This window comes from Buteo buteo, chromosome 6 (genome assembly GCF_964188355.1).
Source record: "Buteo buteo chromosome 6, bButBut1.hap1.1, whole genome shotgun sequence".
NCBI lineage: Eukaryota > Metazoa > Chordata > Aves > Accipitriformes > Accipitridae > Buteo > Buteo buteo.
Window position 1 is genome coordinate 16593264 of NC_134176.1, and position 19056 is coordinate 16612319.

The 19056-nt window shown below is 42.1% G+C and overlaps 1 protein-coding gene across 4 annotated transcripts in view; it reads right to left on the reverse strand.

Moving 5' to 3' along the window:
• Window positions 1-253: 253 nt before the first annotated feature.
• Window positions 254-19056, reverse strand: part of TUNAR (transmembrane neural differentiation associated intracellular calcium regulator) — a 181593-nt gene continuing 162790 nt past the window's right edge. For all 4 annotated transcript variants that reach the window (XM_075031064.1, XM_075031063.1, XM_075031061.1 and 1 more), the window contains one exon: window positions 254-1759. In XM_075031064.1, coding sequence (XP_074887165.1) covers window positions 1574-1720 — 147 coding nt within the window. In that variant the 5' untranslated portion in view covers window positions 1721-1759 and the 3' untranslated portion in view covers window positions 254-1573. The remainder of the gene's footprint in view (window positions 1760-19056) is intronic.

Here is a 19056-nt window from a genome sequence, read left to right on the forward strand (position 1 = left end):
GCGAAAAGCTCATTACTGGTTCCAGAGGGACAGGACTGATCACCAAAAATCAATGAGACTGTAGGGTCAAACTTTTTACAGCTCCAGCTGACTTCAATAGCAATGCCCCCTGTGTATCTGAGGACGCAATCCAAACCGCAAGTCAGTAAAGAATTAATTGACCTATTTTTTAAGAGGATATGTCAGAGCTAATGGGCAACATACTTAGACAGCTTGAGGCAGAATTGAGGTCTCATATTTTTAATGCTTCATATATTTATAGGTACTGAACTCTGAAGAAAAATGGTGATCATCATCATCATTGTACATTCCTGTCAAAAACACAAGTCAGAGAATTTCACTGCACTGACCTCAGTTAAAGCACGTCAGAGAAGCATAAAGGGTTAATGATCCTCACATTTAAAATATACTCTGTATTTACAGTCTGGATTTCACTTAAGCCCCTCACCACAGGCTCTCTAAATTTTTCTTTTCAACTGCATAAACCTCTGCTCAATTCTTTCACTATAAGTACTTAGACAGTGTGACCAGATTTTGAAAGCCATAAATTCTGTGAATTTTATATTTTGTGAGATGCTTCAATATTCCTTTCATTTGCTTTTTTTTAAAAAACTATAAATAGAGCCTTCTTTCTGCAACCAGTCTCCAAAGGTCACCTTACAATGTTTTGCTATTTCCCGTATTAAGCAGCAATGCTTTTCAGCTGACATTCCAACTTCAAGTCATGCATATGAGCATGATGTGAGCTTGCTTCAGACCACAGTGAGAGGGCTGCAAACAAGACTGCTATATAATTGCAGAGAAAAATAACATCCATTGTCAAAAAGGGCACTTCATCAAACAAAATTTAGCTGCATGAATACAAGTGTCTCCAAATATTTGGTTCATGCTAAAAATATAGCACATTTATTAAAAATATATATTTATAAACATTAGTATGAACAGACACAGATGTTAAGCAAATGAGAGAGGAAAAATAACTATGTAATGTATTTCTCCCAACATTTTATCAGGTTTAGGCAGACCTTGCTCAATGGAATTGTTTTTTTCATGATTGCACCATATGTTCATTCTAAATAAAAAGCTTGTCAAATTCAATGTAAGTAAAAGCAAAACCAAGAGAAAAAAATCATTTGACCTAACAGACACATGATCTGTGCTATGAAGCTATCTTTGAGTTCAATCTTTGCAGGTATAGAGTATACATTTCTATTTGTATATAGTGTACAGTTTCTTTCTTCTCTCTTTTTCTTTTTTTTTTTAATTGTGTCAAAACAACATATCCCTGGTGGTTTTCTTCAAAGCTACAACTTACATCATTGCAGTAATTTTCCCCAAAACTGAAAACCAAACTGAAAGGAAGAGGGCAGGACAGAAGAGTTAAGCTTGTTACTGTGTGAAAAAGTCTTGTTAAATTAATTGTGCTTCAGCCTTTGCTGCCTGCAGGCAGTGCTTTTATGATGTGTTAATATAATACAGAGTCAGTTCTGATTAAACAACTTGTCAATAGTCAGCAATGTTTGTCGTCACTCTTAATGGTCGTTTTATCTGGTCTATTTTCATGCCTCCTAGTTTACAACGTTGTGTAAATATACACAAAAATGATCACAATGAGGTTCAGAATTGTCCCAATAATTCCAAGCATTGCCAAGATGGTTTCTTCTTTGCTTTCCTTTTCTTGACTGCCTTTATCTTCTTCATTTCCACTAGTGATTACCATCTTGGTGGCCAGTTTCTTTATCCTCCCCTTCAGGATAACCTAGATTTAGGAAGGAAAACATCAAAATGGATTGTTAGTTTGAGTTTCCAAACTCATATTAATAGTGGAGCCAATTGCAGAATTTTTGCCCCATAACGTGTTATATTAAGAATTCACTTTAAAAGGATTAATATTTTTACTAGCAATTTAGTAAATGCTTGATTAAAATGATAGTTCAGCTAGCCTGTAGATTACTTATAACCCTCCATAACACGCTCTGTTTATGTGCCAGCAGTCATTCATAACACACATAACTCATCCGCAATGTCATTATAAAACTGGTTAGAAATGTACCAATGAGGTGTGCCTCCACCCCCGCCAGTGGGAACTTTGTCTGCATTAGGACTGCAGGAGACCATCTTGTCAAGTTGCAGACACCCTAGATTTACACTTCAGTACCAAGAAGCAAGTGGGTGAAGGAAATAACACTGGGAAGACCTCGTTTATTTTAATAGGAAAAATCACCAAAGACAAAGGCATTTTGTCTCCTGGCGAGAAGGAAGACAGCAGTGACTTCCTAATAAATAATTCAAAATAAAAGCAAAACCAAAATAACATCCATCTTGGCTTTTATTTTCCTCATTCTTAATGTACAATGAAAAGTTACTTGCAGTGCAGTGAGCTGAAGTGTATTGATCTGCCTGCAGGGAGAATACAACCATTTCCCAAGCAGCAGCCCCAGCCTCTGAACCGCTTAAAAAAAAGAAGATTCTTCAAATGTGGGACCAGCCCTGACTCCTGGCTCTGCTGGAGCCACAAACAAAGAAGCTGCCTTTGATTTGAAAATCTTTATGGTTATAATTTTTTTATAAACTTTGGGAATAAAAGATAAGTAATTGATGTAAATCACTTGAGTAAGTAACTCTTGACAAGACAATGGAATAGAAGGAACAAATCGACCTAAAACTAGGAACCAGAAACTTTAGTGGGCTGGTTGCCCAAGAAGCTTGGCTATACTGCATGAAAACAAGCCCTCTAGGTGAACTTAACTAATTATAATATGAAGACCACACCTCTAGAAGTTAGGATACCAGCCTCCACCTGAAGACCCTCACCCACTGAGCTTGCACAGTAAAATTAAAAGATGCTGCACCTTTAAATGAAGACGAGGCACTATACACCGATCAGCTTTAAGGTATGGAATTATGGGCACCAGTAAAAGGTTGATAAACAATGTATATGGTAATTATGCTAATTTAAAATGTATAAATGAATGACTGTTTTAGTGCTGGGTGTGCCAGCTTTGTGGAGATACCCCCTAGCACCCCTTCCTGAGCAGAACTAGCAATAAACAGCTAATACCTCAACTTTGTGTGCTATGGGCTTGCACACTGGGTGAACGATCCCACAAGTTTTGGGACAACACTTTGGTCTTCCAGCCAGGCGCTGAGACCTGGGTAAACATGGGATTGTTCAAATTAGAAATGGATAAATTCTATTTATCCGTGCTTATCTAATGCTGCAAATTCTAATCTCACAGGCAAACCAGAGTGCCCCAGAAAACTGAAAAAGTTTGGCTGGTTTCCCAAAGCCAACTGATCTGCCAGCAGCTGGGTTCATGAGATGCCCTGCTCTTGTCTACCAAGCTGTAAACCATATCCCATGGTGTTTCTGCTGCAGCAAGCAGTGGTAGGATGTAGTAAAAAATGCTCCCCAACAGCTCCTACTTATAAGAGGGGTTTGGCTGGAGGAGAAAGGGGGCACAGGCACTTCCCTCCCTCCTCCCTCCGCTAACCTGCACAGCAAAACCACTAGATCCCATGTAGCGTGGATGTTCAGGGTGGGGAGGGTCCCCTGAGAACAGGCCACCACCTGCGTGGGCACACGTCCCCCCCAGCAGGTATCACCAGAGGGGAGCCCTGACCTGCAGCTCTACCGAGCTCCTGGGCTGTGCAGCCACGGAGCAGTGACCAGAGTACCGAAAAAAAAGATGGAAAGGAGTGGGAGAGGTGAGGAAATCCTGTGACGGAGAGACTGAGAGGGAAAACAGAGAATCCTGACAAAACAACCTGTATTTTGTCACATCTGCAAGTTGTTCATATATAGGACAGTGAGCAACTGCTGGCAACTTCCTAGAACGGGTGTTGCGTTGAATCCCAGCAGGTACAAGGGATTAGCGGTGAGCAAGGCAGAAGCGGGGGTCTGCGGAGGTGCCACTGGCCTTCATACTTACACTTGCATTAGCATTTACGTGTTTTGCCTTAGCATCATCAAGTGATTCAGAGGAGAACAAGAACAAGGGAGTCAGTAACCTGAGGGTACCCATGGCAGACGCAAGTCAACAGGAGCAGGGGGCACCAGGCAGAGGGCTACAGCATCAGATATCAGAGCATGCTCATCCAGCAGGTCTTCAGTTAACTTGCCCCAGGAGAGCAAAGCTTCAGAGGCACCAGGTACCTCCCAAGGATGCTAGCTCCTGCTGCCCTCCCCCTTCCAGCCCTCAGAAACTCCCCGATCCACACAGTTCCTCCAGCCACGGCCACCTGTACTCCTCCTGCAGGTCCTACCTCTTCTAGCAGCAGAAGGGTTTTGTCATATTTGCCCCCAGCTAGTGTCCAGAGGAAGGCTTGGTTGCATCTGGCAGGTGCCCTCCCTATCTTACTAATTGCCATCAGGCAGTCAGTGATACCTTAACAAGCAAATTGGCTCTAGGAATTCACAGGACAATTCCCACCAAAGTCATTTACATTAACCTCACAACCCAAGCACATCCACTCTACGTGGCATCAGATCACAAACTCACATCCCAAGCTATGACACACAGCCATTACTTCACCCGCAAAGCCATGAGTCATTCAGGTATTGTATTCTTTTCCCCTTCAGTAACTGGGAGGTTTTCCCTCTGGCCAAATACTTGCATTTCACTGTTTATTTGAAAAATCAAGTGGGATCACAAATACAATCTGATAAAATCCCAGGCCTGGAATGCAAGGATTTGAGGGGAGGGTGAAGTCCTTGCTGGCTGGTTCCCACAAGAGCCAAATGGTCTTGATTCACCACTGGCTCCCACAGAAATATGGTCATACCCAAGCATCTCGTGGGTCAAGTGCTTCTGGCTCTGAAAAAAGCCAGAGAAGGTACAGTGGGCCTGTCTGCATCCTATGGTTTGGGCAGAGTTTCCCATTCACATCAACATAAACCCACACAGAGTAGTGCAGAGCCCCAGCTGTGGTCGGTTTGCACATGCACTGCATCCACTGACACTCTTAACTTTGGCATGGTGACTCTGCACCACATGAGCTAGACAATCCTGTTTCTAGGATTAATGTGAACAGAGGCAGCATGGGGGTACCTGAAACCCTCTTATTAACATTCTCAGTCTTTTCTTAATAAATCCAAACTGTGCAGCATTAAGTTAGTGTCAGACTCCTTCCTGCAGGATGCTAGATCCTAAAATTAACATAAATCTAAAAAGTAACGAAATAAATCACAAAAGAAAAAAAACATATCAACAGCTATTAGATATAAAGACAAAGCCTCTGGCTTAGGAAATCCTTGAGTTGTGAGTTTTTTGGAAGCTAAGAAAGTATTCTGGGGATGTACCACCACATCGTTGCCTTGTTATTAAAGTCTTTCCCAGGCACCCTTTACTGGTTACTGAAAGAGAGGGGGTCCATGGGCTGCACTATCTTTGATCCAGGGCGGTACAGTCACTCTTCTCCTCTTTGCAAGTTCTAATTATTAGCAAGGAGACACTGAGTGCTTTCAAATCCAAACACCGCCAACACAAGTCAGACTGCCAGATTATTTCTATCCCACTAAGGGGTCTTAACTGAAGGAGAAGGTCCTCAGTGTGTTGCAGTGAAATATGCAAGGAGAAGCTGGTGACCAGGACATGAAGAACATGAAAGAACAACAAGGAGGCAACAGCAGCTGAGAGTTTTTACATGGGCTGATGCACAGTGTGATTTGTTGGAGGTCATCTCTGTTGCTCCAGTCACGCCTATGCGCTGTATTTGGCTCACGCTATGATGATGCAGCCTGGGACTGCATGAAATACATCCTTTTTGGATGAAACTACGCCCAAAGATGTGCTCTAGGAACTCTTCATGTGCTATAAAAACGATAAAAGAAATTTCAGTCCATGGCAGCAGGGTTCCAGAAAAAAGCTAGTCTGAAGTAAAATCCCCAAAGCATGCTTAGTGTGGGCACTGGCACCATTAGTTTCGCTGGAGGGACGGCTCCAGCGGGTCCACTCTGCTCACTATTTTATACATCACCTAAACTAGGAGGGATCAAAAACACAATGGGCTTGGTATTAAGAGGCGTTTAACATTCAAACAGGACAAGACTGGGACCAAATACAATTATATTAGTACTTTGCCAAATATAGCACTGTTGAAATCAAGGTAAGTGTTGACTTTGAACTGTGAGGAGACCAGAATCAAAATTACTTCTCCACATTTAAGGACTGACCTTGGGAGAAGAGGAGCACTCTCCTAATGGGAAACTCAAGCCTTTAACCTTCACAGATCTCACACTCAGAGCAGTATTTTGGCTGGCTGGGGTTTGTGGGTGTTTTTTGCCACAGGGAAAATATTTGCTGTCAGTTTTAGTATAATTACCCCAATTAAGAAAATAGAAAAGTCTTCTGGCTTTCCGGGTACCTTTTTTCAGCCTTTATTATTCTCTTCTGGAAATTGATTTCATTTATTTGACACTGTTTCATATCTTTAAGATTCTTATGACACATTGCTCCTTTTATATTTTTCTGGTGGGGCTTTGTGCTTGTCACAAACACTCCTTTTCCTTATCCAGAACTGCTGCTAGAACTGCTGAGATAGGAGGGATAGAGAGCGCTAGATTTACCAGTTCTTTAATAACTATCCTTCTTATTTAATTACTACTTCATTAGGAAAGTGCTTCCCTGCCAGATCAAAATTAATGTTTCCCACTTCTTTTTGTAAAAGTTTCATTATTAACCTAATATCAGCCTTTTGAAAAGATATGTATTCTGAAAAGCTATCCATTAAAACATATGTATTCCATGTATTCTTCATTGCACAGGGGAGAAAAGCACGGTTCAGTGGTTAGGACACTCCTTGCACTATTCTTGTCCTTGTACTACTGCTGACTTCTTCAATATCTATGGGTAATCCACTTAGTCTCTCTCCGCCTCAGTTTCTCATCTGTGGGAATCTTTGAAGAACTGCCCAGCCTATGTGAGAAAATGATCCATAACAAAAGTGAGACCACACAAATACTTCCAAAAGAGGGAGATGCTAACATGAAAAATTTCAAATCCAACAGTGCTATAAAATACACCCACTACCATCTCCCCAAATCTGTGGGACCTGTTGCACATCACCATCATTGCAAAGAGTCCAGTGAACTAGACAAAGCATTTCTAGCAAAAGGAGATAACCCTTACTTGTCCCCTCACTCTCAGTGTGAGCAGTGACTGAGCTAAAGGTGATGGCTTGGTGATGGCAGGGCTTTGGAAAAGGCAGCAGCAAGAGCACGTTTGTGAATTTACTGCAGTATGTTTGTCACATCGAAGATACAAAGCACATCCCTCACAAAGTACCTGCCCCGACATATCTGTCAGCTTTTAAATATGCTGGCACCTTGACTTGCTCTTGAAAAAGTTTTGTAATCTTAAATAATTTCCCTTCTAAGTCATTACTGATGAGCTCCCCAAAGAGGCTGCGAGTGGAGGGTGCAGGCAGCAGAAGCAGAGCTCCCAGGACGTCCGAGGAGGGGAGGACAGTCTGGGCTCTGCTGGGGGCCCTCAGCGCTCCTCCTGACCAGCCCCATGCTGTCAGGTATTATCTGGCACTTCGACAAACAAGAATGAAAACTTCTGAAAAGCTCCCAGGGTCAGATGCTGAGCTGGTACAAAGCAGCATCCCTCCCCTGAGTTCAGCAGAGCCACCTCCATTTACACCAGCTGAGGATCTGGCTCCTTTTATTTCATCTAGCTTGAATATCAGCGAGCACAAAGTTTGTATTCTTAATCCATAATCACAGACAATCACCAGCCAAATTGTTTTGATATTTAAACTTGTTTACAGTCCCCAGGCTATTAGTTGTGATGACACATTAAGAGATAAGAGAGCTTTAATTTTCTGAGGATAGTTCCACCCTCTGGGGATAAGAAACACACAGCGGAAACTTGTTTTGATTAGCAAACTGAAGAGGGCATAGAAATCATACAAAGCGGAGTGTGAGTTCAGATGCTGCTGGAGCTGACACCTTCCCTTATCTCACAAAGAAGTGCTCCAATTACCAAGCAGGGAGGAGAGGCTCCTCGAGGATTTAACCCCACTTGACCAAGACAGCCAAATGGAGCTTTGTTCCTTTCCTCCTCACAAGTTTGTAACCTCATTTTCCTCCAAGGGCAGACTTGGGGAAGCTGGGTGCTCAGCAAAAGTCCTGGACAGCCCCCGGGCAGGACGCTGAGCAGGGCAGTGAAGTGGACACTGCACTGCTGCTAGTGGCCTGTGGGAGGAAGGCAAAGTTAGCACACATATTTGTGCTTGTCAGCAGTCCTTTTCCTAAGGATTCCATTGGCATATTCTCACTTGTGTGATGACTTTGTATCAACTCCCGATCCTTGTGCCATTTTGCCTGGCTAAGTCCTCTCCCAACCTCCACTGACTCGCCATGTTGCCAGCTATCAGTCAAGATCCTGCTCAGAGAAACACTGGGGGGTGCAGCGACACACATTTGCATTTATTTTTAGAGTTGGATTTCAGGGAACAGAAAGGCACAATGTAAATGCAAGATGAGGCCAAGAGAAGCTCTGGGGCCATAAGAAGCTTCACTAAAAGCTCATTCAGACGCAGCAGCTTGCACAGGCAAGTGTGCAGGATTTATGAATAGCAGGTGAATTGAAATGGAATGAGCAGAAACTAATATAGGGTAGAAATCCGAAAACCTGAGAAAAGTGAAGACCTGCCATAAGAGAAGAGAGAGCAGGGACAAGGAAAGGTGCCCAGGGAGAGGTCTTTCATTAGACGACAAAGATCAGAAAGAGCAGGAATGTGAGCCGGGTTCAATAACACTCCCCAGCAGTGAGCAGAGAGACCGGTGCCTAAAGCGAAGAGATGTCTCAGCGGACAGAGGACACAAGCACTTATGTAGTCCTCAAGCAGGAAAATAAACCCACGTCAGGCTGCTGCTACGCTGACAGGTTTAAGTCAGTGGGAAATACATGCTATTTATAGCACTACAGCCAGGATATTTCCAAAGGTCTCGGCAATGTGAGACCTCCTCTAGAATAAAGGGAAGCACTCAGCAGCAAAGAGGTTATTCTGAGAGGGCAGAATTCAAATAAGAAACGTGTTACAGGGCTCATCCTGCTCCCCACCATGGGTCTGATCCAGTTTGTTCTGGCAGCTGTTTTTGTCTCCCAGGCAACTCAGGACTCAGAGGAGGCAAAGGACTTGCAGCCAGTTTTATAGTTTTACCTTCCTTCTCCTTATTTATGTCACTGGGACCACGCACTACCCTGAAATGCTCAGGCTACCCAAGCTCTATTATAAAGAGACCAAATGTTTTGAATGCAAGTACCCTTATCTTAGAAACAAAGCTATGATCCGTAGCAGAATAATGATCCTTAAATACCAGGCTATTACTACAGGGTCTCCTTTACCTGCCTCCGTGCAGGCAGTGCTATCCACAGACTCACAACAGCCTTTGGCTCCTCCACCTACAGCAAAGTCTCCCATGTCAGGATTCATAAGGCTTCACAAGTCCTAGGTTGTGAAAGAAACAAAACTGACTGAAAGGTAAGTCACCCTTTAACACATAGCTGTCTCCCCTTTGATACGAGATGCACTATGAAGAATGAATTGTTATTGATCAAAATTAATGGTCCATTTAAAACACAGCTGGAAGCATTTACGATTAGAAGTCCAAATTTCTCAAATCCAGAGATGATTAATTTTCTGGCTGGGTCCAAAGAGTGGTGAAATTTCAGTATAATTCTGGTTGGTTTAGACTGGCCTATTTTGTGTTCACAATCCATTTTCCTGATACACAGCACTCTGCTTGGTTGCTTGGTGCTAATGCTCAGAAGCAGAAGTGTTTGACTCTCAGGTGGTACTGCAGCACACATTTGCCATTTTCCTCCTTTTAAATACTCAGTATTTCTTTTCAGACCTTTTGAGTCAAAAGAGTATTTCCTCCCTCCCACTCTTCCGGAGGTTGACTCTTGATACCATCTATCAGCAAGAATAGAGGAAGAATAACAGGGTCTATGTTTATTTTGTTCGCACAAGTCCCTCTGCAATGTGTGCAAATGCACTGGTTCTAAAAAAAATACTGACTGCTTGTGCTCCATTTTCAGGCAATTTACTGCTCTGCTGCAACAAACGGTTAGTGCTGAAAGGTGAAAGTTGCATATTGTGGACACAGTGACAGGGAACAGATCTCTTAGGCTCCCTCTTCATATAGAGTCTGCTGAGCCCCATCCTGCAGAGCCTGAGGGGCTCCTGTCCCCGAAGGAGCAGCTGCAATGGAGAAGGAGAAGAGGGAACAATCAGCCCTGCACACATCTTTTCATGACTCACCTCTGCTCCTTTCCCATCAGTGGGGAAGGCACAGAAAGAGCTAGCCATAGTGGAGATTTCCCAGAACTGCCTTATTAGATGTCCAGTAAAGGCCAAAGGCACTGCGGTATTAGTAGGCATAAAAGCAGCCAAAGGGAGCCAGACCACAGTCCAGCTGACCAGGTGTCCCTTGCCATTAGCTGATGCCAAAGGTGCACAGCGTGACTGTAGTAATGCTTACCCCACCGAACCTAACCAGAGTCCAGAAATCTGCAGCTTAGGGACTCCTTCTGCCAGAGGAAGCATCTTTGGGTTTAATGACCCTTCATAGGTTTGCTTTCTCTAAATTTGTCTAATTGCTGCTTGAACTCATGTTATTCTTTTTTTCTATACAGTGTCCTCTAGCAATGAGCTCAAAAGGTAATTAAGGGGCATCTGAAAAAGTATCCACCTGTTATTTGAACCTGTTACTTCATTCCTCATTATGTAATTTGGGAAAGAGTGACTAATCGGCTTTTATTGTGCAAGCCACCTAGAATGCTGTAAGTCTCTCTCTCACCATATCCCTGTAGTCATCTTTTTTCAAGACTGAAAAATCCCAGTCTGTCTAGTTGTTTCCTTGTACAGAAGCCATTCAATGCTCTTGGTTATTTTTCTTGCCTTTCTCTCTGCCTTTTGTAGTTATGCGAGGGGGTTTTGAAGCAACAAAGGACAAAACCTTTCTGGGCTTCTGGTATTAATGTGGAGCCTGTGCACCAAAGATCTGTTGCCTTTACTCCAAAGATTTTATAATTTATACATACCAAGGTTGGTAGAAGGGACACTTTTCATTCAAAGAAAAAAAAAAAGGCTAACATCTCTCCCTCCCACCCCCCAGAAATTATGACAGAATAAAGATTTGAAGTTTGAAGTCAGAGTTCTCTTAGTCCTTTGCCCATCTTTCCTGAGCTTAGAAAAGCAGAACAACAAAAAAACTCTACAGTGAGCACACCTGAGTGTTGCCATATTCAGATTAAAAAAAGAACCACAACTGTTAAAAGCCTTAAAAATTGCATTTTTGCCCAGATAAAAGTAGCATTAGCTGAAATAGCTATGTGAAAGGATAAGATGTTAAAGTATCTCTTTCCACCATTTCAGATCTCAGCACCCCATTTTCTATTTCAAGGGCATCTCCAGGGTTCTCTTTTAGGAACAAAAATACATTGAAGCCCTGTAACAGGAAAAAATACAATACCCAAGTCTTAGAGAAAGACAGGTCTCCATTATCTGCCAGAAGGCACATAACCTCTGTCATAAGCAATTTGAAGATCTGTCCTCACCACTGCATGTTGGAATGGAAACTGAGCTGTTTCAGAAGACATTGAAGAAATATTAAGAGATGGAAAAGTGACACAAATTTGTGTTAATTTTTTGCTATATAATATCTCTAAATTCAGCCAAGGCCAGAAGATAATTGGGCCTGTAATGGATCAAACTACCTTTACCTCAGATGTGACCTCTCCTCACAAAACAAATGTGCACCAGAAGAGCATCCAGAAGCCTGAGGGATATAACACTAGAGCTTCTGTAGAAATGAACTATTAGTTTGTGGGTACAACAACAATCTAGAAAGTCTAAAATTTTCACTTTTCCTTCCAACTATATCTTTACCCCCCATATTAATTACAGCTACATTAAGGGACACTGCAAATAATTCTAGCCAACTGACACTTTCTGATTTAGGAAAGTTGTGTTCAGGGTTTTTTATAATTTGTTAAAATTATATCTACTTTGTCTGAAATGATACATGCCAGCCATTTGTCTCAGGGAAAATATTTTCTGGGGAAAAAAATCATTCAGTTTTGCTGTTTATAGGAATGATGCTTGGAAACCAATTATTGTTTTACCCATATAAAAGCCTGGCAACCTTTTCTGTGACATACTCAAGTATCTTCACTTCTGAAGCAAGAACTGCATTCTCAATTTTATTGTAGCTGAGATGGCTTGATGTAAGTGCTGAAGAAGGTCTTGTGCATCTGAAAATATGTTTAAATGATCAGTTTTGCAAAAGAAATTACCTCTCTTGTAGGTTTTTTTCCTGTTTAATTACTCTCTTAGCTCAAAGCATCTTTGCAGCACTTCAACAGGTTGAAATGATATTGATGATTGCCAATATGAAAATTTGAATAGCAAAAGGTTTTCAGTTTGCTTTTAAAAAATAAATACTTTGTTTGGGTGGGTTTTTTGTAATTCATTTGCAAAGACCAGTCAAAAATGCCACAATTAAAGGTGATCCAGGATGAATTCAACCTCCTTGTGTTCATATGTTATCAGATAGGCTTTAGCTAAGCACTATTTTGTCCACCAAATTCCAGCTTCAGTCAGAGCACAGTGCATTTGCCATAGAACAGGAAAGAAAAGAGCTTTTGCTTATAGGATTCTTCAATTTTTTTCTGCAGAATTTAAAAGGTGGCAGGAGAGTCTGAGAAGAGGAGCAGCAGTCTTTTGTCTGCAGGCATGAGATTTTGCCCTGGAGAATGGGATAACTCATTCACACTGCACTTTTCAAAGCTGCTCCCCTGTTCTGTATTTCTGGGAGCCTGCCTTAGGCCTGGAGCCTTGAATATCTGAAGGTGGTGAGTACTGGCCATTGTAGTGGAAGCCAATGGGAGCTGCAGTATGTGCTGCCAGGTCCTCTGAAAAAATTACATCGGGCACCCACAGTTATGGATACTTGTAATGTTACTCTTTTTTGCCTGAGGTTACCAGCTGTACTAGGGAGCAATGATACCCAGAATTGCTATTAAAGTTCTGTAAATGGAAATAAGTCAGTGTTTGCACATTGCAAGGACCTGCATGGTGGAACACCCTGGAATGCCCCAGCGGGAAATAATTTTACCTTCACAGCAGAGTCTGAGCTATGCATTGAACAGTGAAAAGCAAATCAAGTACTGAACTCACAAACTGTGTCATCTATTATGTGCACCAAGCGAGACTCAGATCCTGGGCAAAAATAGTCTGTGACTGATGCACCTGTGCAAGGTGGCAAATTAATGGAGTAGAGGCAATTTTAGTTGCAGCATTTCTTAGCTTCAAGTGCTGAGCTGTGCAACCTTGATAATGTTCTTTTCACATGCTGTTTTGTGTGTAATTATTACCTATATCAGCCCAAATTTAAAAATAGAGCACTTCCCTATTGAATGCCTCTTTCAGGACGTAGTTGCAGCTGACTCTTAAAGGTGCCAATAACCTGCAACTCACGCTGAAGGCTACTGGCACTGTCACAGCAACACCATCCAAGCTCTGAAACTGTCAAAGCCTCTTTCAAAGTCCTGGGATGAACACTTCAAAATGGAGGCAGCTGAAAAACCCTTGCTGCTTTTAAAATATTAGACCAAATAAGATAAAATAACAGACAATTTGAGGAAGAAGCTAGTTTCTAAAACAAAGTTATCAAAGTAGGATAACACTCCAGGCAACCAACTCCCACACCTTTTATCATCATCATTAGTCATTTATATTGCAGCAGCATGCGGCAACCCCTGCTGACGTCTGGGCTAGAAACCAGACACAGATAGCGAGAACGATACCTAGCCCAAGCAGCTTACAAAATTACAACAGTACGAAGTATGGGAAGGGGAGGGGAGAAGAACAGAAGGTTGAAGTGAGTTGCTGAAGGTCGATTTGCACGAACCCGGCACAGCCAGGAGAGCCAGGCCCTCGATCCACAGGAGCAGCTGCCCCTCTGGCTTGTGCTCAGAGCAAGCACGGCATGGGGGAGAGGCAGCAGCTCCACTTCTGCAGGTCCCACGCTCCTGGGGAAACAAGCTGCTTGTATGGGGAGTAGAACATTCGGGAAAACATGAGCGTGAGGTGACACATCTCCTCTTCAGGGCTCAGGGTAGAGCTCTGTGGCACAGCAGAGAAGTGGGATTTGGGAGTGAAAAAGTCATGATTAACTCACCAAATGCTCTGGCAAGGCCATCAGGATGGGCAGTGAGGAAAGAAGTATGGGAAGAGCTGGATTTCCTAACCCCTGTGCACTGGCACATTGCTATAACAAGTGCTCGCTGTTGGGAGTTGTGGATATCACGGAGTCACGGGGACCTCTGGGGATCACCTGGTCCAGCCCCTCTGCTCAAACAACGCCGCCTACATCCAGTTGCCCAGGACCACATCCAGAAAGCTTTTCAATATCTCCAAGGATGGAGACTCCACAACCTCTCTGTGCAACCTGTTCCAGTGCTCACTCACCCTCCCAGTTACGTGCTTCCTGATGTTCAGAGATTTCCATTGTTCAGCAAAGGATGTCACCTTGCATAGGGAGGAGAGCCGCCATTTAGATTCATTTTTTGTCCTATAGCTTATTCCTATTCTCTTTAAAAAGATACAAATGATGTGGCTACAGATCTGGAGAGATTATTTGTTTATGTCTTCCAACTCTGTACAGGATGCCTAACAACCCACGTTCTTTCTCTGTCTGCAGTGATTACTGTACTATATAAGGAACTGTGCTGGTTTCAGCTGGGATAGAGTTAGTTTTCTTCATAGTAGCTAGCATGGGGCTATGTTTTGGATTTGTGCTGAAAACAGTGTTGATAATACAGAGATGTTTTTGTTACTGCTGAGCAGTTCTTGCACAGAGTCAGGGCCTTTTCTGCTCCTCACCCCACCCCACCAGCGAGTAGGCTGGGGGTCCACAAGAAGTTGGGAGGCGACACAGCTGGGACAGCTGACCCCAACTGACCACAGGGGTATTCCAGACCATATGACGTCATGCTTAGCATATAAAGCTGGGGGAAGAAGAAGGAAGGGGGGGACGTTTGGAGTGATGGCGTTTTTCTTCCCAAGTAAGCGTTACCCATGTTGGAGCCCTGCTTTCCTGGAGAAAAACAGGGAACAGAACACCTGCCTGCCCATGGGAGGTAGCAAATGAATTCCATGTTTTGCTGTGCTCATGTGTGGGCTTTTGCTTTCTCTATTAAACTGTCTTTATCTCAACCCATGAGTTTTCTCACTTTTACTCTTCTGATTCTCTCCCCCATCCCACCAGGGGGGAGCGAGTGAGTGGCTGTGTGGTACCTAATTGCCAGCTGGGGTTAAACCACAACAAGAACATACTTTGATAGCTAATGTAATGCAACATACACATCATGTTGCCTCAAGGTCATGGTAAATTGTATCTGTTTATATGATGCGTCTTGACATACTCTAATGTAGTGCCAGTAATTTAAAACAATGCCCATATAAAATGTGAATAAGACCAAAAACATAGCCACAAACCTGAAAATATTTCACTGCTTTCTTATATTAAGGGTATTCAGTAGCATATTGGTAATTCTTCTTAAGGATTTAGGGAGAGGAATATATATTTTGCTACATTTTTCTTCAGTGGACACCAAGCCAAATTCCACTCACAAAACCTTGAGTAAAATTACTGTTAAAAGGAAAGCTAATCTGGATTTATGCCCCCAGAACAGAGAGCTAAATTTAACCCTGATTTTCTTTTAACATAAAATGGATTCTTTAAAAATATTGCTTGCAATAAAAAGGGTGCTAATAATAAATAAAATATCCATAGTATCTGAATTATGCAAAATTGGTCATTGGAAATGATTGTGTGTAAGTCCCAGAGTCCTTATGACACAGAGGGAGAGCACCAAGTCTCACTGAACTGATGTGATAAGTAAATGAATAGCAACATGCCTAGAAACAGTAGGTTGGTAATGTTTCTTTCAACTTAATTTTCAAAACAAAGTGATTATCTGTTATGAATTGTTGCCCAACATATTCTGCATGTTCACACAAACATGTTTTCTATTCTAGCAGCTGCTACACCATCCCTATAGGACTGAGGCTTTCTCAGTTAAGATACTCTCAAAGTTAAGATACTTTGCTCACATTTGTGAAGTATCCATTTGGCTCTACGTGTATTTTTAAAGCCAAATGGTCCTCTAGGGAGATGTTTATCTATTTCTTCCCCTTCCATACTGTAAGGCACCATCAAGGAGTGCTGGGGGAGGTGACTGGGAGAAACAAGCATACCAGTAAAAAAAAATGGCTTGTGGTCATGGACCATCTAAAACCCAAGGAAGACGGCAGCCCTGCAGTGGAACAATGTTCTTCAGGCTCTAGTGAGAGAAAGGACTTCTCTCACGAAGCAAAATTGGGAAATGAACACTAGTCATAGAAGAGATATTCAGGTATTGCCAGTTCATGACACGTAAGGAAATTCTAGTAGATAGAAAAAAATTGAAGATCCTGCATGAGTTTCATACCTGGGATTTATTAAAAAAAAAATAAAAAATGGCACTTTGGCCAAACTTCTCCAAAGGCCATTTGAGGGTTAACTAATACTAAGTATTAGTTCTGGTTAACCCGAAAATTCTGACTGAAATCAGTCATACTCTAAGAAAACTTCTGGATTTGCTTTACTATGTAGGAAAGAACTGGAAGGCTGCTCGATGGGCAAAACTCAGTGCTGGTTCAATTCTGGACTGAGAAATTACACCTTCTAATGAATACTCACAGACTCTGGTAAACATAATCAACCTATTCAATGATACCATAGCATTCCTAGATATTATGATTTCAGAACCTATCTGTAATGTAAATTAAACAGGCAGTTGTACTGATTAATGTTAGACGTGAAAGGAATAAGACTACGCGATTGAAAAATTGAATGTGCAAAATGCTTTAAAATATAGTGTCACTCTACCACCCATCCAAAAAACCTGAGGCAGAGCAAGATGAAAAACTTTATCTAAATTCATGAAGCTGCTCACTGAAGCTCTAGAGAACTGAACTCTTTTTCTTGTTTTCCAGATCAGCACTCTATCCTTTGGACAACATTGTCTCTCTGCACCATCCGGTTTAAACTGATGAAGCTCAGCTTCAGTTTATACTGGTTGAAGTCTTGCAGCATAAGCTTTTTAACAAGTCACTTTGCAGCACCAACAATTTAATTCAGCTTAACAGAAATATAGAAATAGAAACAGTAAAAGGTCTTTTGACCTTTTCTGTTGGCTACAGTCAAAACCATGCAACAAAAAGTGCAGAGAGGAAATGTAGGACATACGCTCAAGTTGATGAAAAAAATGTTTGGGCATGTAACACAGTACACTGAAGAAAACATTCAAGAACAATTCATCCTGCTGAAAATATTATTCCCATAAGGCTACAAGGGTCAGTGTCAGATTATGCACTGTACAAGTGCCAGCCATAGAAGACGACCCACCCACAGGCCCTACAATCTTGGGCAGGAGGTCACTAAACACTAGCAATTGATCTATGGCTCTAGAGACTCCAAGGAGGAGCACAGAAAACCCAAATAAAATGTGCAGATTTCCCTTTTTTTGTGCTATTATACATACTAAGGAAGATTAATAAAGCATTAATAACGACACCATCCTGTCAATTCAGTGTTAATCAATGCGAATGATGAATAAACATAAATTAACACAACTCAGAAAAACACCCTTAAACTAAATTCCTCTCCATTTCCCCCTGATAGAGAAGCAACCTTCCAAAGATTTCTCTTTCTTTGAAGAAATTTTTCTCCAAAGACTTCCCAGCTGCTTAACTGCATTCACACAAGCCTGCCTAACTTCAGAACTCAAGCTAAGCCCTATTTCGCTTATCCTATCAGTCCTTAACTTCTCTCAAACATCACTGACCCAGGTAACATATCCGACCCTTGTTCTCCTCACAGGGTTGGGACTTTGTGTCACCCTCTGAACCACTCTTTTTTACGCTGAAGCTGGAAGTCATGTTGTGCATGCCACAGGCCCAACAAGGGACATCCCTTTGTTCCTCAGTGACTTTTCTGTTGAGTTTGGCATGGACATTGCCTCAGTCAGACCACAGACCTGGCTCTGCATCTCCGGAAGCCTTTCAAGTTGCAGTCTGACATTTGAACCATACTTTTCAATTCCTTAGATCTCCAGATGCCAAGCACACTCCAATAATTCATGTTGAAACTTTGCACAGTGACTGGTGACTGAAATGCAGCCAGCTCTCAAGTGAAGCACAGGCATTTACAAACCAGAGAGCCATGCCAAATGGTCCAGAGGAGAGGAAGGGACGAAGAGTTTTTTCTGAAGAGGAAGCGTACGGCAAATTTATATAGGGAAATGTCTTATTCCATGAATCAAAAGACGTAACCTTTCTTTGCCAAAAACCGGGGAGCCTGAAAGCTCATAACTCTACATTAGTACAGCAATTATATTAGCTTTCCCGTATTTTAAAAACCCAAGACAAAAGTTTAATGCTTCTGACTTTGCTTTTTAAATAGAAAGTGAGAGTTACACTAGACAAACTCCAATTTAAAATCTCAGCGGGGCTGACAGCTGTGTTGAAGAAGAAAGCTTTTTCACAGTACAAGCTTGTGGGTTGATTTTAATAATGGACATTTTCTTTCCATAGATCCAATATTTATATTCTTTTTGTTATTTGAAAACTTGTCTGGGGACACATAAAACTGCCTGCATCATAATTACACTTGCCTACATTTCACGCCTATAATCAGACCAGGACCTATGGCAGCAGCCATAGGAAAACTGGAAAAATCTATTCTGCATGGGTTAGTAAGAGAGACTCCAGTTATTTTTCCAAAAGGATAATCTATTTCATGGTGAAGAAATTAATTCTGTCCAGTTTTCAGGAAGCTAAGGTTTGGCCAGGAGCATTTTTTGGCTTATTTCTGAAAGGAAACACTCAGAGGACTCCTGAGTATGTCATCCCAAGCTCATGACTCTCTCTCTTCCAGTTCCTCCCAATTCCTTCTTCCTTTTTCCAGTTCTTTCTCCAGTGGAGCTTGCTTGG